Source organism: Poromitra crassiceps (assembly GCF_964638095.1).
Source record: "Poromitra crassiceps genome assembly, chromosome: 18".
In the NCBI taxonomy this organism is placed as follows: Eukaryota; Metazoa; Chordata; class Actinopteri; order Beryciformes; family Melamphaidae; genus Poromitra; species Poromitra crassiceps.
In genome coordinates, this window is record NC_139636.1 from 22,289,695 (window position 1) to 22,306,847 (window position 17,153).

The following is a 17,153-nucleotide window of genomic DNA, read 5'->3' on the forward strand; positions in this document are numbered from 1 at the left end:
GCTGCCTTGGTGTGTCGCATTGATTTGATCTCCGTCCTCATCAGCAGTGGGTGTGTGTGTGTGACGCATATGAACTCTGTGGTCAAATTGCAATTTTCAGAGTCTGTTAGATGGATGAATGGGTCTCTAATTTCTGACCCTGTTGTTATTATTATTATTATAGTGCAGCCACACGTAGACACACAAACTAACATGGGCCCCCAGTTTAATAGTCTTAGGCGGCTTCATTAATTATCCTTGTCAATTAGTGTTCGCAAATAAACGATTCTGGCCTGAGATCAACTAGAGCTGCAGAGAGTCCGTGCAGGACCGCGTCATGCTTCAACTTCCTGCGGCAAACACTGTCAGCTGTGCACCCCAAACGTGACAATTCAATGCCAACGCAAACACACCCACATGCCGAGTTTACCCTTAGAAGCCAATCTGTCATTGGGCTGTCGCCAATCTGCGCCTGCAGGCGATCTAACAGCACAGCTACGAACAACCTCGCATCACGCAACACCTCGCTGCAACACACAGGGCGAGCTTAATCAGACCTGCAAGACGACCTTGATCTGTCAATCATCTGATCACAGCATGTGTGTCGGGGTAAGAGTGAATGACAGCTACATCCGTTCTCAGCCTTGGCCTCATCTCACAACACTGTGGGGCTAATCAACACACAACACAAAACCTGCAACAGTGCGGCTACCATGCTCAAAATGGCAACAGCCAGAGCCGTGTTTATAGAAGAGTCGCAACATCTCCATTCACTCCAATGGACCAGTTTTTTTTACTCTCAAGAGTCCCTGGAAGTAAGGTTCTGGATTAACCCATTGATACCTGATGCAGGATTTGTGTGTGTATCCCTTTAAGACCGCGAACCGCGTGAGGGATATACACGCAAATGCTGCATCAGGTATCAATGAGTTAAGCAGCGCTGTCGAGTTGCAGCAAAATGGACAGTTTGTGTCATGTACTTTGAAAGGGTCGGACGTTTAAAGAATCAAATTGTACATGATCAGCTTTATTTTAGCGTTCAAAAGTAGCGCGAGCTTCCTTCCTGGCTATTCATTGGCTACTAGTACTGAGTCACGCATTTTGGACCTCCGCCGATGCCACTCACCAACAGCCTTTTAGTGAGTGGGCATTTACCATGAAGTTACCGTAACATCTCTGACAGAGGGGCAGCCGGCATTGTGGTTATTATCAATTCAGGTGAAGCACATTTTAATAAGCAGCTATGAGGTCCACTGTTGCTTCGTCTCTTTATCAGTGTTTCTTGAGGGGAAGAGGAGGGAGGGAATATGGCTAGATCTGCAAACTGTCAGGGAGAGAAGATTGATTTATTGTGGAAGGAAATCCATCAGCAGCAGAGCCTATCGTGAGTTCTTGGACCTGATGGTGGAAAACAACACGACGATGAGTAGCAGTAATGAGGTCCCAGGCTTGTCTGCCTTCCTATGGCCAATGAACCACCTGGGTACCTGTCACACAGTGAGCCCACTCCCCAAAGACACAGTCTGACTGAATAAGGATTCATATGCGTGTTGGGTAGTGTGTGTGTGTGTGTGTGTGTGTGTGTGTGTGTGTGTGTGTGCTACTGTGTGTTTCTGTGTGTATGCGTTTGTGTTGAATCCCTCTCCAACTCCACCACACCGGTCTTGTCACTCTGCCAAAAGCCCATATGTGTGGCAAGCCATAATACTAGCTTGATTAACATGCACATTTAGGATTGCGCTTACATGAGAGGAGCGCGTGAGGAGAGATGGTGTGGAGTCTGCTGTTTGGATGCTGATTATTACATTGTACAATGTACATTACATTATTACGTTATTACATGCTTGCCTCCCATTGTAAGACCTAAGAGTGTTAGGATGCTTTAAAACAGAATGTTGTGCGCGCATGTACCTTCCTTTGGGGAAATTATGGGGGAGGTGTATGGCAAGCTGTTCGCATTTAAGTCTCAAATCAAATCAAATCAAATCTACGGCATAAGGTGGGGAGAAGGCCGAATGCTAAATATAACTGGATGACAGGAAACGGCCTATGATAACCAGCAGCTGAAAAGGGTTGGGAAATGTTGAAAATAGGCAGTGATGTGAAGAAACTCTTCAGAGCTCTTTCATATCTGTCTTCCACGGGACATGAGGATGCAGCGGGACAGGCTGTCACACAAAACAAACAGTTAAATGGATTCAAGAGAGAAGTTCCCTCTAGGTTGGCTGAGGTGTCTGTGAAATTACAGTGAGAAGATAGTTATTTTGAGAGCAAATGAGCAGCTGCTGTGGCAATGCTGTGCGGTGCGGCGGTACTGTAGCCTACAGCTGACAGGTAAACAACCTTTTTTTTTTTTATCAATTTTTTTTTTATTCGTACTTGGCCAATTCCCCCTGATAGGCTGTCCTGGTCATTGCTCCACCCCCTCTGCCGATCTGGGGAGAGTTGTAAAGTAGCCCATGCTTCCTCTGAAACGTGCAGTCGCCAGCCGCCTCTCTTCACCTGACAGTGAGGAGCTTCACCGGCAGGACGTAACACGTGGGAGGATCATGCTATTCCCTTCAGTTTCCCTCCCCCCCAAACAGGAACGACAACTGCCCAGAGGAGGCACTATAGTGCACTGACCAGGAGGACACATACTCCCAATCTGGCTTCCCACCCGCAGCCATGGCCAATTATGCCTGTACTATGGACGCTCGACCAAGCCGGCGGTAACAACACAGGGACTTGAACCTGCGACCCTCATGTTGGTACAGTAGGCAGAGAATCTAAAACTGCACTACCCGGATGCCCAGGTAGTAATCTTGGTAATGTTGAAGGATTCTTTTCAACAGCGTCACAGAGAGACTGTTGCACTGTACGGACAGCCGTAAATGAAGAGCAGTCACGGTCAACCTTACAAATGACTAATACAGCCGCGTCCCCCCCCCCCCCCCCGCCATTGCTCTTCCACTTGATTGGCATAGATTCCGGCGCCCAAAGTGTGGCCGCACACTTCATGAGATGGAAATACTTCCAGCAGCCATATCATCTGCAGATCAGTTGGCAGCATGCAACATCACGGCTCCGTTCCATTAACTGTACTCACAACAGCTCTTCAGCTTTGTCACAAAATGGCATCTTTCATTTCCAGGGAACAGCAGCAGTGCAATTAAAACCAGTGAGTAACGATGTTCCTCCCAAGTAAACTGTGACTAAAAGCTGCTGGAGACACGGTCTCCAACTGTTTGATGACCACTGTTTTCTGACCATAATGACGGCAATAATGACTGCGCCCACAACTGATGCATTGGGAATGATTGAATGTGGAGAACAAAAAGCAGCAGCGGGGGAGAGGGAGACAAATTTGTGAAGTTATTAAGTGATTAGTATTGACTTTGTGACAGTAAGATGACTAAGCTGTCTGCTGGGGAGAGCGAGGGATAGAGAGTGGTGTGTGTGTGTGTGTGTGTGTGTGTGTGTGTGTGTGTGTGTGTGTGTGTGTGTGTGTGTGTGTGTGTGTATGCGCGTGCGCGTATGCGTGCGCAGTGGGGGGGGGGGGGGGTATGTGTCAAACACACTCCCAGCAGCATGGAAAAAAGGAGTCTGCAATGACAGTGAGCCCAATTCCCTCTTGTTTTGCTTCTGGATCCTACCGCTATTGATTGGACATATCAATTCAATGACGCATATCACTGTGTTCCTTAGCTTTGTAGTTAGATAAATACATATCACAATTAGTGTCATCCTGAAAAATCATGTATGTGTGTGTGTGTGTGTGTATATATATATATTTAGAACACGGCTCTCTTGAATACTCGATTCTGATTGGTCAATCAACAAGATTCACCGGTCATTATTTCTCGACAACCGACCGCTGCTCTGCCACACCTGGATTAATCAGTTGATAAGAGCATTTTGTCTGCAGACACTACTAATTAGGCCAACCAGTTGCAGCTGTGGTGTCTTGTGTGCCAATTACGAATGAAACCGCTTTGTCGAAAACGCTATTAAAAAATCTATTTGAATAATTATTTTTGTCAGATTATTGAATGATTTAGTTGTAGGCCATGTTCTAAGCGGGATAATGTATAGTGAGCCGGTGATTACTGGAAATAATGACCTTCAGGTGAATGATTAAGCGACGAGCCCATTTTTCATGCCTGCCTGCGTGCAGCAGGTATATATTGTGTGTGTTCAACACACACAATAACATGTTCAAGACAACACAGTGTGTTGTCTTGAACATGATCTCTTCTTCTTTTGTGGCTACTAGCCCGATTTGGGCTGGTAATGTGTCCCCGGAGCCACGGCTCGCCTCACTGGTTAGGTTTAGGTGAGAAAAACAATTGATTGGGTTTAGGCAAGTAAAAAACTTTGTTGAGTTTAGGCAAGTAAAACAACTTGGTTGGGGCTCTCTCATGACAAGAAAGTTGGAAGTCAGGAACACTACGGGTACGCCACTCCCGGCCCTTCTCCCTAGGGCGCCAATGACGTCATTACGTGCGCGAGGTGACCGTTGGAGGCCATCTGGCAGTGACCTCCAGTGGTCGCCTCGCCTGCAACCTCGATGTCTGATGAAACAGGGTCATCATGTGACTAGTGGTCACTTGACTTGTGACTAGCCGTCGCCTCCAACGTCCGTATTGAGTGAGAAGGGGTTGGAGTGTTAGCGTGAATGGATGAACGTAAACATAAGGCGCTTTGAGCGGTCATCAGTCTTTCAAAAGTGCCATATAAATCCAGTCCATTTACCATTTATGCTTTAATCAGTTTAATGCAATGTATACCTTCCTGTTTACATGCACACTGCAGTGTGCATTATGGTTCATGTGCCACACACATACAGTATGCAATGGGTGTGTCTGTGTGTGACAGTACCCAATGTCGGCAGCGACCAGCAGCCAAATATAGCCTACGTACAGTACAGTATGTTGTCATGCATGCCGGTGCCTGGTGAGAGCACACTCTCTGTTGAATAATGTACAGTACAGTAACAAGGGGGTGAGTGGAGAAGGATGTCCTCTTCTGAAAATAGACTGCAATGCAAGAGTGAAAGTCTACTACAGTAACTAACATGGCAGTTACACAGAGAATGGAAAAACAGTGAGACACCACTGTAGCAAGAGAGAGAGAGAGAGAAGGGGGAAAGTAGGACTGCCCACAGCACAAACTCATTATACAGAGGTGTTGAAATTACAATGATTGCAAAAACAATGCAATAATGGCAGTAATAATAATACAGTCTGCTTAATAGGAATTACGAGTGCTGAAGGCCATACTGATTAATGAGAAGATTTCATTATCACAGGTGATGCACTTATTCATGTCTGACAGCTGATAGGAGAAGCTTGTCATACAAGGCAAAGGAAAGTGTGTGTGTGGGGGGGGGGGGAAGGGGGGGCGTGCGTGCGTGTGTGTGGAGCCTGCTACACGAGGGGGATGGATGGTAGCCTGCTCCATCTCTGACAGAATCAGAGTGAGCAGAGCAGGTGGTGATGAAGCATATAACAGGCGTGGTGCAAACAGCAGCCAGCACCTGCTGTTGCCCTTTCGGACGCTGAGACTAGAGGACTGCGCGGGTCACTTCCTTCACACTGTGACAGAGAGAGAGAGAGAGAGAGAGAGAGAGAGAGAGAGAGAGAGAGAGAGAGAGAGAGAGAGAGAGAGAGAGAGAGAGAGAGAGAGAGAGAGAGAGAGAGAGAGAGAGAGAGAGAGAGAGAGAGAGAGAGAGAGAGAGAGAGAGAGAGAGAGAGAGAGAGAGAGAGAGAGAGAGAGAGAGATCATCCTCGGTACGTGCTCTCGATTCAGACAGAGTAGGCTGGTACTACAATGAACTTGAACTTGAGGAGAGATTAAATCAAGCAAGAACGTGATCCGGAACGGATGGAGTTAACGTTGTAACATCGTGTTAAAAAAAAAAATCTGTTTTGGGACTGGGAGTCTCCAAGGATGCTGCACAAATCAGCTTTGCGCGGCACGCTTTCCCCTCTGAGGTATCGGCTGACAACCTGCGAGAGCTATTTTTAGAAACAATGTTGCGGTGGATGAATCAATCACACTGATTAAAAAAAATCAATCTGCTCCTTCTCCTAGTGCTGCAAGCCTTTTGACACATCCCCAGCTCGCTGAGATACGGGATACCTGGCATACCTTTTACCCCCTCCACTGATGCCAAATGAGGACTTTTCGCCTCATGCTGTCCAGGAAAAGCCAACTGGGGGGCTGCAAACTTTCGCACCATGGAGTCCACAACACTTTCCCACAGCAGCGCCGCTCACTCTTCTCCTGGGACTTTTTGTAGTTTTGTGTCATTTGCCAGTCTTAGAATGTCCAAAGAGCAGCGCATTTTGGGATGGAAATGAAAATTCTTCATTGACAAACAAGTGAAAAAGCCTAACAACAACCAGCACAGGCGCATCATCCACGCATCCTCTTTACGCCTGTCGAGTGAAAGCACATTTTTGCTGGCTCTTATGGGAATTAAGCACTCCTCCCGCTGCATGCTCCTCAGGAGAAAAATGGCGGAATCTGAGAGCAGTGAGGTAAGTGTGTGAGAAATAACCTTTGATTTCCCCTCACTAATTAACATGCGAGCGGTGCTTCTGTGGTTTCCTAAAAAGGGTCCCGCCGCTCCGGACCCTCCGTGAGAAGTTGCCTCGGACTGAATGCGGGATAGCCAGGCTGCAATCTTGAGTAGACTAATCTCTCTCTCTCTCTCCAAGGCTGCATTTACCTTCGAGAAAACTGTCATTTTGCGCGGGGCGGGCGCCAGACAAGTAGCTATTTCCAGCATCGAGTGCACTTGAAATATATCATTTCGTGCGTTGTAGCCTTTGTAGTTGTCTGTCTCTCTGGATGCATGTGTGACAATCATCTGTCATTCTGTCTGACCTTGTGGCTCACAAGTCTTGTGAAGGAATTTCCCCAGATAAACGAGGAGCAGCATCATTTCAATATTAATTTCATTAGAAGAACATAGAACAGACAGAGAGGATGGGAACGACTATTAATTTAGACCTCCCTCCCCATCCGCAGCATTAACACCAGAATAAATCCTATCCAACAATAACAGTTCTGTCAGACAATATCTCATCGAATGTATTTGTTGGTCTTGACATATAAAAAGTTGGAGAAGCCGTGGTTTAGCAGCCTACTCCTGATCATTCTGTGGCCGGACGGGACGGAGCCGTGTTGCTGCGGCGCTGTCCAAGGTACTGCAGCACCTTGCGGAAGAAAACTGAGAGCGCTGCTCTATCGCTCTCGCGCTCTCTCTCTCTCTCTCTCTCTCTCTCTCTCTCTCTCTCTCTCTCTCTCTCTCTCTCTCTCTCTCTCTCTCTCTCTCTCTGTTTTGTTTCTCTCTCTCTCGCTCTCTCTCTCTCTCTCTCTCTCTCTCTCTCTCTCTCTCTCTCTCTCTCTCTCTCTCTCTCTCTCTCTCTCTCTCTCTCTGTTTTGTTAGTTTGTTAGTTTGTTTTTTTGGGGGGGGGGGGGGGACGTTTGCCTTGCTCAAGTCAGTGGTTCTCAATGTGGTGTCTGGGGACCACCAGGGGCCCATGAGGGGGTTCCCAGAAGATTGATGAATTGTTCAGCTTCATTGTTCAACTTGTTCAACTTCAAGGCATTAACACAATTAGAGATCATTTATTCATGACATCACTGATCACATCATCACTGAACTATAGCCTGATGATGTCATCAGTGGGACAGACAAACAGACAGACAGAGCCCTAGCTTCCTTTATATATATATATATACATGTATATATATATATATATATATACTGTATATATATACGGTATATATATACGGTATATATATATACACATATATATAGATAGATAGATAGATAGATAGATAGATAGATAGATAGATAGATAGATATGGGAGCGGGAGGTCGGTGCATCAAATCCCTTGCTGCCAGTGCTGCCAACACAACACAGGTTACATGTGGCTCTAAATGTGGACTAAATTGGGATCCTTGATATGAAAACTTTGAGAATCACTGACTTATATCAAATGTGTTCTAATGCATTTTGAGACTTTACATGAAAAAAAAGCTGGAGGCCCTGCTCTACATTAAAGGCAAGCACATAGATCTAGCTGGTATTTGGGATATACATCCAGAGGAGGCAGCACAACATGATCTGTGTGGTTTACTGAGCGACTCGCTCCAGACAGATCAGCAGAGATCGGATCTCTGCTGATTTATCTGGAGGAAAGGCTCGTTGCTTACAGCATTGCGATGCGCTGTGAAGTTAAGAGGCAGCCTGTACTGCATGCCGCTCCACCATACATTATTCAATAGTTCCCTCAAAAGCTAGTCTATTCAGGGAAGGAGCCCTCCTCAGTCACTAACACTTCCTCATGACTCTTTAAGTGTGAGGGCAGCAGGCACCTGATCCATTTTGAGAGACCTTTGGATGGAGCCTTGCTTCCTCTACTCTCTGCTGTGTGATGGAGCCTTGTTTCCTCCGCTCTCTGCTGTGTGATGAAGCCTTGTTTCCTCTGCTCTCTGCTGTGTGATGAAGCCTTGCTTCCTCTGCTCTCTGCTGTGTGATGAAGGCTTGCTTCCTCTGCTCTCTGCTGTGTGATGAAGCCTTGCTTCCTCTGCTCTCTGCTGTGTGATGAAGCCTTGCTTCCTCTGCTCTCTGCTGTGTGATGGAGCCTTGTTTCCTCCGCTCTCTGCTGTGTGATGAAGCCTTGCTTCCTCCGCTCTCTGCTGTGTGATTGATGAAGCCTTGCTTCCTCTGCTCTCTGCTGTGTGATGAAGCCTTGCTTCCTCTGCTCTCTGCTGTGTGATGAAGCCTTGCTTCCTTCGCTCTCTGCTGTGATGAAGCCTTGCTTCCTCTGCTCTCTGCTGTGTGATTGATGAAGCCTTGCTTCCTCTGCTCTCTGCTGTGTGATGAAGCCTTGCTTCCTCTACTCTCTGCTGTGTGATGGAGCCTTGTTTCCTCCGCTCTCTGCTGTGTGATGAAGCCTTGTTTCCTCTGCTCTCTGCTGTGTGATGAAGCCTTGCTTCCTCTGCTCTCTGCTGTGTGATGAAGGCTTGCTTCCTCTGCTCTCTGCTGTGTGATGGAGCCTTGTTTCCTCCGCTCTCTGCTGTGTGATGAAGCCTTGCTTCCTCTGCTCTCTGCTGTGTGATGAAGCCTTGCTTCCTCTGCTCTCTGCTGTGTGATGAAGCCTTGCTTCCTCTGCTCTCTGCTGTGTGATGGAGCCTTGTTTCCTCCGCTCTCTGCTGTGTGATGAAGCCTTGCTTCCTCTGCTCTCTGCTGTGTGATGAAGCCTTGCTTCCTCTGCTCTCTGCTGTGTGATTGATGAAGCCTTGCTTCCTCTGCTCTCTGCTGTGTGATGAAGCCTTGCTTCCTCTGCTCTCTGCTGTGTGATGAAGCCTTGCTTCCTCTGCTCTCTGCTGTGTGATGAAGCCTTGCTTCCTCTGCTCTCTGCTGTGTGATGGAGCCTTGTTTCCTCCGCTCTCTGCTGTGTGATGAATCCTTGCTTCCTCTGCTCTCTGCTGTGTGATGAAGCCTTGCTTCCTCTGCTCTCTGCTGTGTGATTGATGAAGCCTTGCTTCCTCTGCTCTCTGCTGTGTGATGAAGCCTTGCTTCCTCTGCTCTCTGCTGTGTGATGAAGCCTTGCTTCCTCTGCTCTCTGCTGTGTGATGAAGCCTTGCTTCCTCTGCTCTCTGCTGTGATGAAGCCTTGCTTCCTCTGCTCTCTGCTGTGTGATTGATGAAGCCTTGCTTCCTCTGCTCTCTGCTGTGTGATGAAGCCTTGCTTCCTCTGATCTCTGCTGTGTGATGAAGCCTTGCTTCCTCTGCTCTCTGCTGTGTGATGGAGCCTTGTTTCCTCTGCTCTCTGCTGTGTGATGAAGCCTTGCTTCCTCTGCTCTCTGCTGTGTGATGAAGCCTTGCTTCCTCTGCTCTCTGCTGTGTGATTGATGAAGCCTTGCTTCCTCTGCTCTCTGCTGTGTGATGAAGCCTTGCTTCCTCTGCTCTCTGCTGTGTGATGAAGCCTTGCTTCCTCTGCTCTCTGCTGTGTGACGAAGCCTTGTTTCCTCTGCTCTCTGCTGTGTGATGAAGCCTTGCTTCCTCTGCTCTCTGCTGTGATGAAGCCTTGCTTCCTCTGCTCTCTGCTGTGTGATTGATGAAGCCTTGCTTCCTCTGCTCTCTGCTGTGTGATTGATGAAGCCTTGCTTCCTCTGCTCTCTGCTGTGTGATGAAGCCTTGCTTCCTCTGCTCTCTGCTGTGTGATGGAGCCTTGCTTCCTCCGCTCTCTGCTGTGATGAAGCCTTGCTTCCTCTACTCTCTGCTGTGTGATGGAGCCTTGCTTCCTCTGCTCTCTGCTGTGTGATGGAGCCTTGCTTCCTCTGCTCTCTGCTGTGTGATTGATGAAGCCTTGCTTTCCTCTGCTCTCTGCTGTGTGATGGAGCCTTGCTTCCTCTGCTCTCTGCTGTGTGGGGATATTGACAGTATTATTGGAAGTGCCTACAGTAAGTGCCATGATGGCAGGAGACCAAAGTGCTTCTCTTTCTTGACTTGCAGGGGTACTCAAACTTCTTTATTGGTCCACTTATGAATTTGACACATGTTCAAAGGTCCGGAACAATGCCAGTAAAACGCACCGACACAAATTAATGTCCATAACTTGTCCATAATATAATTTAAACATCACTTTAATTACACACATTCAATACTACAGCAGAGTGCCTTGAATCAGTGGGGGGATGTTTGCCTATGCCTTGTGCACTGGTCAAACTGCTGCTGTAGGAGTTTTTAACAATGTTTATTGTGGAAAATCCAGATTCACATTAATATATGGATTTGTGCAACCAAACGTGGTGAGCTGAGCACCTTCTGAATGTGGGGAACATTTGCTGCAGGAAAGCAATCACAAACCGCCTCGCTTTGAAAGAAAAGTGTCGGAAACAAAGTGGAGCGCTAATGTGTTGTTTGTTGCCAGGCAACCAAAGTACCAAAATGTTATCCGCTCAAGTTAAACTAGAAAAATCCGCGATCTACTGTGCAGCCGGCGGTGAGGTCCGGTCCTGATTGATTTGTAGTTTAGCCCGGATCCAGACTGTGGTCCGGCGTTTGAGAAGCCCTCCTTTAGAGGATTCTTGTGCAACATGGAATTATGAATTCAGATTGTGCCCTCCCTACACTAGGTCATTATAAGTCACAAATACCATCTTTTTCAGCTACTTTTTTGTTAGGACATGAAACACTAAATCCTTAATTCAAACTGAATTACCATCAGCATTACAGAATCAAATTAGAAGTATAGTACCATAGGACTGTCATGTCTTCCAGAAAAGCCTCGGACTGGACTGTGCTGTTGTAAAGGGAATACAGAGTATATTAGCTGCTTTCAACGGCCATAGTAAAGATGGTTAGTTATTGAAATTACCACTAATTTAAAGGGTGACAGTATATCTTAATCGTCTTTGTAGAAGCCTACCCACTTCCTCAACTACAACAGTGAAACAGGTGCAAACCACATAACAGACAGACTAAAGAAGAATGTCCTTCTCACATAACAAGGCTCACCTTAGTATAGATTAGTGTTCAGTCAGAAATAGAACTCTGAATGTGTTTATCCGCCTCATGGGTCAACGGCAAGGACACTTGCCACGGTCTCCCAGTGTCACGGGCCTATCGGTTAACATTTGCTGCAGCTGCTCTCTCCTCCTGACACAGCAGCCAAACCCCAAATCTCTCCTCTAATCTGCCTCTTCACGGCAGCCAGCAGTTTTCTTTCGGCTTTCTGCAACTTTTGGAATCAACTCAGCATCCACACAGTCGTCTCTTCCCTGGACCCGTCTTGTAATTATTGACTTGTTGATCCTTGTCTCGGAGTCAGCTGGTTTTTATTCAATCCTGGCATATTGGCAGCAGGTGCCCTCACTTCATCTGCAGCGTTTACACTGGAGTGTAGCTGGGACTTGGCCACGTCTGACTTTTCACCAATAACTCAAACGGACATTTTCATGGCATTTCCAGGTGATGGCTTCCATTACGGGAATTAAGAAATGTACTAGTGAAATTACATATTCAGCCAGCTTAATTCCCCTTGATAATTCAAACGATTAGCATACTATCACATGTCCTCCTTTGGCATGCAGAGAAGATATCCCATGCACTGTATGGGGCATTTCCTCTCCAGGTAACATCACGTCTTGCATCTGAGGAGAGGAGGTTCAGCAGTATTCTTTGTCATGGTGACTCCCTTATGAAGATCCATAAAGCATGAGATCTACAGTAGAACATCATCAAAACCGTCTGAACGTGACCAAACAGAAAGATACGAAAGCTCTGATCCAACGGAAGGCTATGATCCAAAAATAGATTTCTCTCAATATTCTCCAGCTCTCTGCTGTTGCACGTCAAGTGAATTATACTCCCCATTTGTAGCCTTTACCGATATTCAAAGCCAGCCCATTCTCTTCAATCTGCATACAAATAACACAACTTTCCACTTTCAAATTACGTGCAGTTAATATGCCAAATGTTCCAATTGCAAGCAGTTGATACGCCGCGTACCTGACTCTCAACTGAGAGCGTCAGTTCGAGACCTGTCATGTCCCCTTTTTTAACCCAGTTTTAACCCCCACCCAAATCATAACCCAACCATAACCAGGCTGTTTTATTTCCCTAAACATAACCAGGAAACCGGCACCGTTTTGAACCAGGAAACGGCCTCATGCCACGAGTACTATCCCCTGACAGCCGCGGCCCCTTTTGCGATCAGCCTCTGTCGACGCCGCCGATGGCTTGTGATGGTTGTGGCTTGTGGTGGCTGGACTGAGCACACTGGTCTCAGCAGCAACTGCACATAAAATGTGACTTTGGCGTACACATTGCAGTGGGAACCCGTGTTATTTGACTTTGGCGTACACAGTGCAGTGGGAACCCGTGTTATTTGACTTTGGCGTACACATTGCAGTGGGAACCTGTGTTATTTGACTTTGGCGTACACAGTGCAGTGGGAACCCGTGTTATTTGACTTTGGCGTACACATTGCAGTGGGAACCTGTGTTATTTGACTTTGGCGTACACAGTGCAGTGGGAATAACCATGTTATTTGACTTTGGCGTACACATTGCAGTGGGAACCTGTGTTATTTGACTTTGGCGTACACAGTGCAGTGGGAACCCGTGTTATTTGACTTTAGCGTACACAGTGCAGTGGGAACCCGTGTTACTTGACTTTGGCGTACACAGTGCAGTGGGAACCCGTGTTATTTGACTTTGGCGTACACAGTGCAGTGGGAACCCGTGTTATTTGACTTTGGCGTACACAGTGCAGTGGGAACCCGTGTTATTTGACTTTGGCGTACACAGTGCAGTGGGAACCCGTGTTATTTGACTTTGGCGTACACAGTGCAGTGGGAACCCGTGTTATTTGACTTTGGCGTACACAGTGCAGTGGGAACCCGTGTTACTTGACTTTGGCATACACATTGCAGTGGGAACCCGTGTTATTTCTACACAGTGGGGTGAGACCGGGTTGCCAAAGCAAAACATCTAGGGACAGAGTAACAAACGATTGTGTGCTTACAGTACAACAAACCAAAATGGAGATTACAGTTATTTCCTGATCGATATTTTACAAAGTCCACACCATTTTAACACATTCGTTTTTTTTTATCCATGTGTGCATGTTGCAGCTCTGTAAAGTGAACACCAGATATCCAACTAACCCATAGGCCACCCTGGGTGCGAATACTGTGTGTGAATCAAGATGGCTCTTTGTGCAGACGGCACTTGCTTCACACACTTGACTTCACATTTCATTCCAAATGATGAGCATCTTAAAGACATCAATACCCGGGCAGGAGATAGCAGCAGAAGATACACGAGAAGAATCCATTCTCTCAAACAAGGGAAAATCAATGCCACTGACAGAACTCAGAGTCCAAAAGTAAGTCCTCTAGGTCTATGTGCAACAAAAACTTTAGAGAATGACTTCATCTGTAACCATGAGGTTGTATTTATCATAAGGATCGTGAGGTTCTCACAATGGGAGACCAGATCCTCTCTGGGCCCTAGACAGAAGCACTATTTTCCTCCCCACTGTGGCTGATTCCTCCCACTCTGTTCAGAGTAAGAGAGTTCAGGCACACACTCATTCTGATAGCCCCGCTGTGGCCAGCAATGCACTTGCTGGCAGAAATGTATCAGATGCTGTGCGCCCTGGCGTGGAGACTCCCGACACACAGCGACCTGCTGTCTCAGTGTGGGGGGACGGTGTTCCACCCATATCCAGAGAGCCTGGCTCTCTGGGCCTGGCCCCTGAGTGGCTAGAACTCCCCCCAAAGGGCTCCTTCCACCAGAACCTTATATGGTCACGGGTGGAAGCTCTTCCAAAATGTTCCAAAATTGGTGCCAAAAAGAGGGTCACAATCCATATCTCTGTTCTGAGAAAGCCATTGTGGTTTTTTCTTCAGAACATAATTGACGAGGGCAGAGCCTTTTCCACATTAAAGATCTACCTGGCGGCCTTCTTGGCTGGCCATTTGGGCTTTGTAGGTAAAACCGTCGGCCAGAATGATCTGGTGCTTGCTTTTATGAGGGGGGCCCGCAGGGACCTCCCTGTATCCAGGACCCTGGTGCTTTTGTGGGATTTGGCTGTGGTTCTACAGGGGCTTAAGGGCCCCACATTTGAACCACATACAGGAGGCGAGCTTAAAACAGGAATTTTCCTGCCTGATCTTTAGTTATAGCTTCTTCATCTGCCCCGGCCGAGTCATGTGAGCCTTTTCATTTTTCATTCTCCCGGATACAATATTGACAAGGCTGTTGTAATATGGAAGCATCGGCATCGCTATCGCTCGACTAAAGACACCACCTATTTTTGTCCACTTTGTCAATTATTTAACCACCTGAATGAGAATGGATGGCAGCAGTATGACATATCTCTTGTACTGGGATACTGGTCCTCTCTCTCTCTCTCTCTCTCTCTCTCTCTCTCTCTCACACACACACACACACACACACACACACACGCGCGCGCGCGCGCGTGCAAGGCTAACAAATGATACTCAGAGCATTGTGCAGGCTGCTTGCCTTCTGCATCCTGCTGACAGACAGACAGACAGACAGACAGACTTCCTTCAGTAAGCGTAGCATGTTGGAATGGTGACCCACCAGCGGCTCCATGGGATAGCAGCCTGACAGATTATCTTCAGCATACCTGCAAATTAGTCACCTTTAGGTGACAGTCACCTTTCTGATCCCAAAGTGGGGGCACTTAAGTGAATGATTTCTGAGTGGTTTTGTGTCTGCCCTGGTATCTGTCACCCTTTTCACTCTCCATGGGTTTGGAGCTGTGAGGCATGAGAGGAGAAAATAATAAGGGCTAATCTAAACCAGTCACTGTCCGTGAGGTGAATGCAAACTGCTTGGCCCCGCCCCCTCTGACATCATTGATGCATTAGGTTGCAGGGAAGCTTGTGTCTGTCCCTCCAAAGGACATTTGGACTGTAACCCGGAAAAAACCCATTGGCCTCTGCCATAATTCAGTTCTTTCTTTCTTTCTTTCTTTCTTTCTTTCTTTCTTTCTTTCTTTCTTTCTTTCTTTCTTTCTTTCTTTCTTTCTTTCTTTCCCACTCTCTCTCTCTCTCTCTCTCTTTCTAGCAACCTCAGCCGCAGCCAATCCGGATAATCCCGTCCCAGTCGGCGCAGCCCACCCCGCTGCCCAAGCCTCTGCCGTCCATGCACCATGGCCCGCGGTCTCCACACCCGCCACACACACCCCACGCCGCCAGCCTGCCTAGCTGTCCCGGGCGGGGTAAGATGGCCAAATTCCTGAATCCAGAGGAGATGACGTCCCGGGACTACTACTTCGACTCTTACGCCCACTTTGGCATCCATGAGGTACGACCGATGTGTCCCCATCTTAATAAGAACCAAAAAGAAACAGAACTAACTTCTCTGTCTAGTTTTGTCATGGACAGATAGATAGATGCACGAGTCAATATGTCCCACTAACTCAGTGATACCAAGGATATCTAATCTTTACACTATTCACATCAATAGGCTATATCTTTCTACGTAGTTACCTTTATTCTTAGAGATCAGCTGCGTTGCACAGTGGAGAAACAGAGAACACCTGAGAGACTTGTATAGCGACTTCTATAAAGAGCAAGTTCCAAGTGAGACCTGTGCAATGGCTTTTGTTCTTCTTGTTTGTGTATTTTTGGAAAGTAGGTCAGGTGATTTCTTTTTAAATCATTTCTGCTTTGTGAATATGCTTCACACAGACATACATGCACAGGGCGAGACAGACAGACAGACAGACAGACAGGGAGAGAGAGAGACGACGAGAGCCTGAGGCTCATGATGGGGCTCATTCAGTAACACCAATATGGTTTGAAATGTAAGGTCATATGTCTGAGTTGGAATAGAGTAAGATTACGGGGATTGGAAAGGGGCTTGTCTGATATTTGCCACTACCCTAGAATCCTAAACACAGAGGGAGCACATTCCATCTTTAATTCACAGACAACAAATGTACATTCTCCTCGTGGGTAAAGCATGCCACCATCTAACTGACATGAGCTATTTGTCATGTGGTCAAAACAGGAGATGCTGAAGGATGAAGTGAGGACGCTCACCTACAGGAACTCCATGTATCACAACAAGCACGTCTTCAAGGACAAAATCGTGCTGGATGTGGGGAGCGGGACTGGGATCCTGTCCATGTTTGCAGCCAAGGCCGGGGCAAAGCACGTGTATGGGGTAAGCCTCATCATGCTGAACCATCAGGATCAAATCACTGTGCTGTGGAGCCTAGCCTGACAAGCTGCTCGGCTCGCACAGACCCTCTGTGTGCGTGTGTGGGCGTGTGTGTGTGTGCGTGTGTGTGCATGTGCGCGCATCATGCACGTGTGTGTGTGTGTGTGTGTGTGTGTCTGTGTGTGTGTCTGTCTGTGTGTGTGTGTGTGTGCATGTGCGCGCATCATGCACGTGTGTGTGTGTGTGTGTGTGTGTGTGTGTGTGTGTGTGTGTGTGTGCACGTGTGCGGGCGTGTGTGTGTGCCTGGCTTTCTTTTACATGAATTTTGCAGTGTTCCTGTCAGACTCCCTAATCTTGGAGGTCTATCTTTGTCTGACAGGCAGATGATAAAGGTGTGTCACCTCTCAGGCAGGTTGACAGGCCACATCCTTGCAATTTGAGAGCTCTCTGCGTGTGTGTGT

At 47.3% G+C, this 17,153-nt stretch overlaps 1 protein-coding gene across 4 annotated transcripts in view; it reads left to right on the plus strand.

The window, feature by feature from the left end:
- Positions 1-6,434: 6,434 nt before the first annotated feature.
- Positions 6,435-17,153, plus strand: part of LOC310792550 (protein arginine N-methyltransferase 8-B) — a gene marked incomplete at its 5' end in the record, with an annotated part of 44,907 nt that continues 34,188 nt past the window's right edge. Inside the window, 3 exons of one of the 4 annotated variants that reach the window (XM_083654243.1) lie at positions 6,435-6,509; positions 15,592-15,831; positions 16,540-16,695. In XM_083654243.1, the coding sequence (XP_083510369.1) occupies positions 6,435-6,509; positions 15,592-15,831; positions 16,540-16,695 (471 nt within the window). The remainder of the gene's footprint in view (positions 6,510-15,591; positions 15,832-16,539; positions 16,696-17,153) is intronic. The other 3 variants (XM_083654244.1, XM_083654245.1, XM_083654246.1) reach the window with 3 other exon arrangements.